We start from the raw sequence: 10,208 nt of genomic DNA, 5'->3' as shown, positions 1-10,208 counted from the left end.
AGGTTGTTCCCCAAGTTTTAGCAGACGGAGCTGCCAGTCTAAAGGTTGGACGTTTTGTGCCACCTGCACCCCAAAGAGGGCCGGCTGCATGTAAGGTTGTCCATACGATATGCATGGCTGCTGAGGCACATATGGAGTCGAATGGATTATCTAAAGGCCAGAGTGCACGGACATGCCACCTGACTGACCCTCTCAGTTTGATTGCGAATACCTCTTTGAGGTAATCTGAAAGCTGTTTGGGTAACTCGACGATGAAGCCGACTCAAATAGCTGTTAACTCTTCTTCTGCTGGATTATCATCCGGGCATCAGAATAAGTCTTCTTTGTGTCATCCGGCTAGACGTGTCGTATGACCTTCCTCGTCCTTGTCTCAGGGAATCAGATCTTTGTAAGATCGATCAAGGGCCGCTTCCCCTCCTTTGATTTCGGATGCGGAGTGGGTTCTCCGTCCTTGACAGAATTGTTCCTCCCAGAATGGAAAGGCTTATTGGCCGACTGCTCCTTGGTAGAGCCAACCGACTTTTTATCGATGAGGTCCTTTTTCTCCCCCTTTAAACTTGTCATGAATCTCATGAGGTCGTCTCGGGTGATTAGGGTTGTGCTTTTGGCCGCCTGGGGTTGTCCAAACGACTGTCCGAATGGTTGACTTGGATCTGCTTGATCATTGCCCGGTTCCCTTCTTTCTCTGGGACTAGTGCGTCTTGTTCTGAGTGAACCGCCGGCAGCCACATATGTTTTGACTTCAAAGTTGTCATAAGTGTCTTTGTCCATATAGACTTGAGCGTCGGCCATAGGGCAATTCTCAATAAGAGGCGGTACAGGTTCTTGTGAAGCCATCTTAGAAGTACTCTCCCCACAGATGGCGCCAAATGTTTCGAGGTTTTCTGTGTCCCTCGGGAGAGTTACAACACTAAGACTGGACTTCGGACGCCTGTACCTGCAAAACAATGGAGACTCCGGTTGGGTGGAGTTCCGCCTCCGAAGATCAAGTTAGAACGTGTTCGGAAGATAAAAAGTGCAGAATGTAAAGTGGGATCACGTTTCCCTACGGTAAGAAATGATAATCCGGCTATCATAGACAACCTCAATATCTGAGTATTTACTCTCGTAATTCGTATGAATTGAATGTGTTGAATGTATTCAATGTTGTGTTTTCTTTAAGGAAACATCTCCCTTTTATAGGGTCTCAAAATACGTGCCCATCCTAGGTTAAGAAACCTAAGAGTGACGGGTTGCCTGGGGATTTGGCCCTTGAAAGCTGCCAAATATTTGTCTGCCACGTGTCGTTAACTGGTTGGTCCACTTTGGCTCTCCTTATGATGACATGTGGCGGACTCGGATTAGTCCACGTGGCGAACCCTGATTGGTCCATGTGGCGGGGTAAAAATCCCCTACTCAAGGCTAACGTAAGGTTTTCAGTATTGTTTGGTTTTAAGGGCCTACAATGGTTCCAAGTTGTAGGTTGACTTCGTTTGACTTTGGTTTGACTTTTGAGTTGACGTGTTTTGAATGGTTTTAAAGTTAATCTTCCGCTGTGTGTCTTGGATAATTTCTTTAGCCGTTTTCACGGTGGCGGTAATGTCTTAGATTTCCTATTTCGTATTTTAAAATGGGAAAACAGGTATTTTTAAGGAAAGAAATTTCTAGGGTGTTATAAAGTGGTATCTGGGAGCTTTTAAAATAAAGCTAAAAATGTGTTTTAAAATATTTTGTTTTAAACTTGGCCAAGTGTTTATTTAATCAAGTAATTTTAAAAAGTGAGTTGTTTTATTCTTTTTTTATTTTAAGAGGACCGAAATATTTTATTTTAAAATAAGGTGTTCGAATATTTATTTTATGGTGGCCAAATATTTGGGCCTTTTTCGGTGCTTATTTTAAAAAAATATATTTTAAAGAAGAGTCAAAAATATTTTTCTGTTTGTTCATTTTGCAGGAAAGCAAGGATTGAGGTAAGTATTATGTGTTAAAAGTTCATAAAAGCATGTTGATATTTGATCATTTTCTTGTATGCATTAAATTTTAGGTTGTGATATTTGATCCTGTGGATTGATTAATTGAAAGCATGTGATTATATGGTTAGAAAAAGGTGAAATTGTTTGATTGAACATTGAACCTAATTCATGCACGAACTGTATTATTTTATTTTGTTAGATATAGATTTCTTTTCTAAGCCTTTTCCTTTACAGGATGCCGATTCTTCCTAGCAAACATTCCCAAATTGGTACTCTAATTAAGAAAAACAATGAACATCCGTTTGAGTATGTCAAGAAAATTAGATTCTATTGTTCCCATATGAGCGATGTCTTAGGAGACAAGCACTATGACCTTCTTGATTGAGTTTCTACTATGATTATTCACTATCTTACAGATGAACCCCCATATGTTGCTGTCAAATCAAAATTTTCTGATTTCTATTTACCAGGGGACATCCCAAACTACTCTAAATACAGAGACTATTATGGCCAGTGGTATCCAGATTTTAGGTACCTAATTTCTTACCTCGTTAGAGTTGAGAAATATCATTGTGAGCGCTTACACATTCTATATCCCAATTACTACAATGATAATCCAGCAGGGTATAATTCCCCTTCCACTAGTCATTAGTCAGGAAGTTCTTCTCCTACTCAGAGTAATCAAGAAGGAACAAATGGAGGGCAAGAGGAAGGAGATTTAATGGATGACAGTAACCATACTGTTTATAGTTCCATTATGGAGATTCAAAATCCAAATCCACCTCCAACTCTAATTATAATCGACATTTCATCTAACGATGAGGAAGATGAAAAATCTGTCCAAGTAGAGCAAGATCCAGAAACACCTTGATGCGAATTAAGAAGATAATTATTTTGAAGGATCTAATGTACTTTTAGATGGTCTAAACAACTCCATTATAGGCTTCCCAAACAAGGAAATAATCAAGGAAAGGTTCAATAGCTTAAATTGGAAAGAAAGAAGCATGATTTCCAGGAACAAAGAAGTTGCGCAGTTCACTTCCGGCGACGATACAGCCGGCCACGTGCCGAGATGGGTCCCACTCGCCTGCCTTCCAGCACCGGACTGAGCCCAGCTACAAGGTGGTGTGGCGCGTGTCACAAGTGGTGGCGCGTGAAGTGGTGTTCTGGCGGCGATATGAAAATAATGATTTCTTTTCCTTAGTTTTATTTTGTGAGTCTTTACTTAGGTTTTTGCTTACAAGTTTTTACCTTTCACTTGAAAGGGTTTTTCTTGTTTTAAGCACTTAGGATTTCTAATTTCATTAGGAATTGTTTTAGCTTAATAAGTTCCTAGGTTGATTAGGACTAGTTTTAGCTAAGAAAGTTTCTAAGTTGATTAGGATTTGTTTTTATCAAAGTGAGTTCCTAAGTTGATTAGGAATTGTGTTTAGTGTAGTAGGCGTCAATAATAGCTTGGAGTGCAAGCTTTAGTTAGGATAAAATAGGCAAGTTATATAAACTTGATTAAGTTATGCAATCCGTGGGTTTTTGTTAGGGGATTAGAATTCTAATTCAAGTGGGTTTAGGATAGTTGATTGAGCCTATAAATATAGGGTTGTAATCTTCGAATAATAGCTGACAAGTTTAATCATACATTCATAATAATATTACTTATTGCTTTTATTTAAGTTGGATTACTTAAATTCTTGATTGGTGGATTCCAATTTGTTGTTTTGTTTGTTTTAGTTAAAACTATCACCTAGGTTGATTAATTAGGTGGATTCTTGATTAATTAATCTAAGTTTCTTGCTTAATTCTTGGTGAATTTTCTGTATAGAATTAGGTTAGATTCAGATCTTTGTGAGGCTTAGTTTTTGGACTAAAAATCACATCACACCTGAGCCAATGGAGGAAGAAGAAGACCCCGAATTCGATCCTAGAAGCTACAAACAATCTACCGACAATAAGGATAATGTTCGAAATGACTAGATTTTTGTAGTTTCATTTCTTTTAAGATTCTTAGATTCATTTCCGCATTTTAATTATTTCAGTTTCAGTAAAGCAATAAGTGTTATTTAAACTCATTTTATTTTAGTATTCCATTCATTTTCTTACTCAGCAATAAAATCTCATTTATTTCCTTGTCAATTAATAAATTTTATTAACAAATAATTCATTTCATTCCCAAATCATTCATTTCGTATCACTACTCCAAGAAGCCATTTGTTACTCACAAATATTCCAATAATTTGTTTCTAAGCTCTGGGAATCCATGGGAATTATTTTTATTTATTAATGAGATGCTTTCTTAAATGTGTGGTTGGTTAGCAATCAATATTTGGTTCACAAAGCTGCAAATTTTGGGAATTTTAACTTTTACAATCCCAATTTGTTAGCTTAAAATTTTATGTGTATGCTTCTAGGGTATTAATTAGTTAGATGGGTGTATAACTTAAGAGCTAGCCGAGATCGTATTTAATAAAGACCCCTTTGTTTTAATTCAGGTGAAGAAAGATGGCAGGAGGTGAGTGGTAACAACAACGATGGAGGAGAATTAAGTGAAGTTGTGAGGCAATTGGCAGTTGTTGCCCAACAATTATCAAGGAACTCAACCAATAATGTAGATGCTGAAGGAGAGCTATTTAAGAAGGTGGCGCAGAGCAAGCCACCAACCTATCTAAGAGAGCCTGATCCAACTATACTGGAATACTGATTGAGGGAGTTTGAGAAATTGTTTGAGGCAGTAGGGTGTCCGAAAACTTCCAAAGTAGGTTGTGCTACCTATTACCTCAGAGGTGAAGCTGACCTTTGGTGGTAGCAAAATGAAGCTACCATTAAGGCACTACCTGGATTCTACTAGGCGATGTTTTAAGAGAAGGTTAGGGATAAGTTTTACCCTAGCTTCTTACAGAAACAAAAAGCTGAGGAATTTTCTAACCTTGCAATGGGAAATATGTCGGTCACTGAATACTACACCAAGTTTATTGAGCTGTCACGATTTGCTAAAGAGTCTGTCTGCACAGAAAAGTCTAAGGCTAGGAAGTTTAAGATTGGACTGACTACTGATTTGCAATTAAAGCTGTGTGGGCAAGTATTTGAAACCTTGGATGAAATATATGGTAGAGTTGCACACCTATGTGCCTTAGAATTAAAGAAAAGGAAAGAAATAGCTGAAATGAAAGGAAAGGAAAATAGAAAAGAGGTGGGATAGAACTCTGGAAACCCACAAGGTAACCAAAACAACTTTAAGAAACAGAAGTACAACCATAATAACAACAACTTCCACAACAACAATGATTTCCAAGGCAGCAATCGCTTAGGTGGTCGGACCTTTAATGGTGGAGCTAGGAACTCTACCCAGGGAAATAATAGGGGAGCAAGGCATTTTTACTGCAAGAGGTGTAAGAACGATCACCCTAGTAAGGATTGTGATGGAAATTTGGTTACCTGTTGTGCTTCTAACATGTTAGGACACAGGAAGTATGAATGTTTCTCTAAGGATTCCAATCGAAATAAACAGGGCAATAATCAAGGAGGGGCTTAGAGAAACTTTCAGGGAAGCAACAACTATTATGGGAACAAGGGGGCCATGCAGAATGCGATAAAACCAACAATAATAGTGGAAATAACCAATAGAAAGGTGGAGTTGCAGGAAAGTTGAATGTAATGAGTAGGCATGAGGCTGATTCCACAAAATATATCATCACTTGTACCTTTTCTATTAACTCTATTCCTGTTAAAGTCTTGTTTGATTCTGGTGCAACTTTTTCTTTCATTTCAAAGGCCATTGTTTCAAAATTATCAAACTGTTTGAAAACCGCAGATGAGGTAGATTTTCCAATAGTTATTCCTACGGGTGGGGTAGCAAAGTGTAACATGACCTTTAGAGATGTACCTTTAGAAATTGAAGGAAAAGTGTTTTTATCAGATCTCATTGAGTTTGGGTTGAGTGACTTTGATGTCATTTTGGGAATGGATTGGTTGAGCAAGTACAGCGCAAAGATTAGTTGTCGATCACAGAAAGTAAAAATGAGTACAGCTAATAACGAGTTAGTGACACATTGGATGCATGGTGAAACTAAGTGCCCAAGGATCATATCTGTGTTAAAATTGGTAAAGTATATTAAGAAGGGGCATCTAGTGTATTTTTGTAGTGTGAGGAATATGGAACATGAAGAGTCAACTAAGCCTGAGGATATAGAAGTAGTAAATGAGTTTCTAGATGTGTTTCCAGAAGAGATTCTTGGAATGCCACCCAAAAGGGCAATTGATTTCACCATAGAGCTAGTTCCAGGAACAACACCAATTTCCAAGGCACCATATCGAATGGCACCTGCAGAGATGAATGAGTTAAGGGAGCAATTGTAGGATTTATTAGAAAAGGGATATATAAGACCAAGCGCATCACCTTGGGGAGCGCCAGTGTTATTTGTGAATAACAAAGATAGAAGTGAGGTTATGTATTGACTATAGGGAGTTAAATAAGGTCACCATAACGAACAAGTACCCATTACCAAGGATTAATGACCTATTTGACAAGCTGAGAGGCGCAACTTTGCTCTCTAAGATTGATTTAAGGTTTGGTTACCATCAACTTAGAATTGCAGATGAAGATATTCCCAAGACTGCATTTAGAACAAGATATGGACATTATAAATTCACAGTATTGCCTTTTGGATTGATGAATGCTCCTGCAATCTTTATGGACTTGATGAGCAGGGTGTTTCATCCATTTATGGGCAAGTTTATGGTAGTGTTCATAGATAATATACTAGTGTATTCGAAGAGTAAAGAAGAACATGTAGAACATCTGAGGGCTATTCTGCAAACACTAAGGGAAAACAAGCTTTATGCCAAGTTCTCTAAATGTGAGTTTTGGTTGGAGAGAGTAGCATTTCTGGGCCATTTTGTGTCCAAAGATGGGGTAGAAGTAGATCCAGCAAAGATCGAGGCAGTGAAAGGTTGGCCTACGCCTAAAACAGTGTCTGACGTTAAGAGTTTCTTAGGTTTAGCAGGGTGTTATAGGGGTTTTGTGAAAGATTTCTCGAAGATTGCTAAACCTATGACCCCTCTAATGAAGAAGGACAAGAAGTTTGATTGGGTTAACAAGTGTGAGGAAGCATTCTAACTCTTGAAACAAAAGCTAATCACAGTGCCAATGCTTACACTACCGGACGATAGTGGAATTTATGATGTATATAGTGACACATCCAAGAATGGTCTGGGATGTGTACATATGCAAAATGGGAAAGTGATTGCGTATGCATTATGACAGTTAAAGACTTATAAAGTAAATTACCCTACTCATGACTTAGAACTAGCTGCAATCATTTTTGCGCTAAAGATTTAGAGGTACTACTTGTATGGAGTGAAATGTAGGATTTATACAGACCATAAAAGTTTGAAATACATTTTCACTCGAAGGGATTTAAACTTAGGCCAAAGGAGATGCTTAGAATATACGACGGATTATGACTTAGACATACAATATCATGAAGGGAAAGCAAATGTAGTTGCAAACGCTCTAAGTTGTAAAACCAGTCATGGACTAAACACTTTGATAGTGGTTGATGAGTTGTGTAGAGAAATGAGGAAAATGAACCAAGAAGTTGTAGAATGGGGGGTGCCAGCAGGCATACTTGTAAACCTAAGTATTCAACCAACAATATTTGATGAGATAAGGGAAAATCAAGCAGAGGATGTAAAGTTGGATAGGGTTCGTGAGAAAATAAAGTAAGGAAAAGCTACAGATTTCAAAATTGATGAAGATAGGAGTTTAAGGTACAAGGGTCGTTGGTGTGTACCACAAAAATGTGAAGCGGTAAAGAGAAAGTCGATGGTAGAAGGCCACAATACACCGTATTCAGTACACCCAGGAGGGGACAAGCTATATAAGGACTTGAAAAATATGTATTGGTGGCCCAGAATGAAGGATGAGGTTGCGAAATTTGTGGCAAAGTGTCTAACTTGTCAGAAAGTGAAGATAGAACACAAAAGACCGCAAAGAACTGTGAATCATTGGAAATTCCTAGATGGAAATGGGATTTATTTTAATGGACTTTGTGATTTTCCTCCCAAATTCAAAGAGTGGAAATGACACCATTTAGGTAGTGGTGGATAGACTTAAGAAATATGCAGTGTTCATATCAATAGGAGACTTGGAAGATGGAGCAACTTGCAAAAGCTTACATAAAAAATGTGGTGAGATTACATGGAGTTCCAAAAGATATTGTGTCTGACAGAGATTCAAGATTTCTTTCAAAGTTCTAGAACAGTGTGCAGGAAAACTTGGTATAACACTTAAGATGTGTACGACATTTCACCCTGCCACAGATGGGCAAACTGAGAGAACCCTTCAAACACAGGAAGACATGTTGATGGCTTGTGTTATAGATTTCCAAGAAGGATGGGAAGATAGCTTAGACTTAATTGAATTTTCCTATAATAATAGCTACCATGCAAGCATTGGCATGACTCCATTTGAGGCATTATATGGAAGGAAGTGTCGCAGTCCGATCTGTTGGAACGACATGAGTGAAACAATAACCTTAGGGCCTTAAATGATCAAGGATACAATTAAGCAGGTAAGGGAGATTCAAGCTAAGATTCAAGCAGCGCAAGATCTCCAAAAGAGCTACGCGGACTTGAAACGTAGAGTGGAGGAATTTGAGGTCGGTGACAAAGTATTGTTAAAGGTGTCACCAACGAAAGGTGTAATGAGATTTGGAATGAAAGGAAAGCTGAGCCCAAAGTATATTGGTGCATATGAAATATTGCAAAGGATAGGCAATGTAGGTTATAGGTTGGCCTTACCTATGCAGCTAAGCAAAGTGCATGATGTATTTCATGTATCTCAGTTAAGAAGGTATATCCCTGATAAGTCGCATGTGCTATAACCCGAAACCATTGAGTTTGATCAAAGCTTAACTTACGACGAAAGACATGTCAAGATCCTTGACAGTAAAGTGCGTAGTACACGCAATAAGGAAGTTAAGATTGTTAAAGTGCTGTGGTATAACCAAGAGTATGAGGAAGCAACTTGGGAAGCTGAGGATGAGGTGAAAGAGAAATATCTCGAGTTTTTTAAGGTATGTTGAGTTACGGGGACGTAACTCGTTTTCTTTAAGGGGGGTAGAATGCGGTAGAATTTCGCGCTTTTGCCTATATTTTCAGTTATTTTTGTGCTTTTTACACATTTTTAACGGTTATTTCGAGTAATTTTGATTTCAAAGAGACATTAAAGGCAAAAGTATGACAAAAGAGTACAACAATATTATACAAAGTGAGTAAAAAGTTTGAATTTCGTTACCCATGTTTCGGGACGAAACTTCTTTTAAGGGAGTTAGACTATAATACCCCGCATTTTTATACGTATTTTAATTTATATGAGTATTTCTTACAGTATTTAAATGAGTTAAAATGAATTATTTATGATATTTTACTAAATTAAAGAGTTTTAGTTTTAAATTAAAGGTCCAATGTATTTATTTAATAATTTTGGAAATACTTTATTTATAATTTAAAATCATTGGGGCATATTATTTTATAAAAAGGTAAATTTTAAAGTTAATGGTGTTAAAGGAAAGTCAAAATGTTAGTTTAAATAGGAAAGAGATCATTAAAGGTAGTAAAGGAATTTTAAGTAGGAGGGTTATTAAGAGGGGGTATAAATACCCATCATATGAGCAAAATCAAACTTTGCCTAAGGTAGAGAATACCCAAACGTAAACACCCTCTCTCTCTTATTTTCTTTCCCCCTTAATTTTTCCCCTTCCCCTTTATTTTATTTTTGGTTCATCGCCACCCACACACACACCACATCCCCAGCCACCACCACGGCTGCCCACCGGCCGGCGCCCACCTGTTGGGTTTCGTAGCGTCTAACACTACCCGAAAGAGAGACCCGCCCAAGACCCGCTCACTAATTAAAGAAACTAAATATTTAATCACATACTTAACAACATAAAAGAGAGAAAGAGAAAAGACATTCTTACCCTTGACCGTGCTTCGCTCGATTCACGAGCTCTTACTTCAAAACACGAGCCCCGCAAGTGCGACGACTTCCTATGGCTCGCACCCTCGACCCGACCCAAACGGTCCTAGTCCCTAAGGTTAGTCGGGACTTGACCAATAAAAACATAGAGTATTACGAACTTAAGGTTTTCTCACTTTACTAAGGAGATGCCTTTTTAGTTCCACACAAGTATTCTTCCCAAAACCCAAAACATGGGTATTTAAAGGGAAATGAACCTTGATTTCCCATTCTCAATCAAC

The 10,208-nt window shown here is 38.0% G+C and overlaps 2 protein-coding genes across 2 annotated transcripts; both read left to right on the top strand.

The window, feature by feature from the left end:
- The first annotated feature begins 4,887 nt into the window (after positions 1-4,887).
- On the top strand, positions 4,888-7,062 carry LOC110685137. Its single transcript, XM_021861600.1, has 3 exons — positions 4,888-5,136; positions 5,718-6,298; positions 6,408-7,062. The coding sequence occupies exons 1-3, from the start codon at positions 4,888-4,890 to the stop codon at positions 7,060-7,062; spliced, it is 1,485 nt and encodes a 494-aa protein (XP_021717292.1).
- Positions 7,063-8,494: 1,432 nt separating this feature from the next.
- On the top strand, positions 8,495-9,357 carry LOC110685136. Its single transcript, XM_021861599.1, has 3 exons — positions 8,495-8,799; positions 8,896-9,022; positions 9,337-9,357. The coding sequence occupies exons 1-3, from the start codon at positions 8,495-8,497 to the stop codon at positions 9,355-9,357; spliced, it is 453 nt and encodes a 150-aa protein (XP_021717291.1).
- The last annotated feature ends 851 nt before the right edge of the window (positions 9,358-10,208 follow it).

The sequence above is a fragment of the Chenopodium quinoa genome, unplaced genomic scaffold (assembly GCF_001683475.1).
Source record: "Chenopodium quinoa cultivar QQ74 unplaced genomic scaffold, ASM168347v1, whole genome shotgun sequence".
NCBI classification, from domain to species: Eukaryota; Viridiplantae; Streptophyta; class Magnoliopsida; order Caryophyllales; family Amaranthaceae; genus Chenopodium; species Chenopodium quinoa.
This window is presented reverse-complemented; position numbering and strand designations above follow the sequence as displayed.

What these genes read in the sequence shown, in the direction of transcription:
- LOC110685136 (XM_021861599.1), top strand. Translation starts at nt 8,495, where the DNA reads ATGATCAAGGATACAATTAAGCAGGTAAGGGAGATTCAAGCTAAGATT. An exon ending in CATGTATCTCAGTTAAGAAG is followed by an intron (nt 8,800 to 8,895) that starts GTATATCCCTGA and finishes GATCCTTGACAG; the next exon opens with TAAAGTGCGTAGTACACGCA. An exon ending in AATATCTCGAGTTTTTTAAG is followed by an intron (nt 9,023 to 9,336) that starts GTATGTTGAGTT and finishes TATTTCTTACAG; the next exon opens with TATTTAAATGAGTTAAAATG.
- LOC110685137 (XM_021861600.1), top strand. Translation starts at nt 4,888, where the DNA reads ATGTCGGTCACTGAATACTACACCAAGTTTATTGAGCTGTCACGATTT. An exon ending in GAAAGGAAAATAGAAAAGAG is followed by an intron (nt 5,137 to 5,717) that starts GTGGGATAGAAC and finishes TTCATTTCAAAG; the next exon opens with GCCATTGTTTCAAAATTATC. An exon ending in AATGAGTTAAGGGAGCAATT is followed by an intron (nt 6,299 to 6,407) that starts GTAGGATTTATT and finishes TATTGACTATAG; the next exon opens with GGAGTTAAATAAGGTCACCA.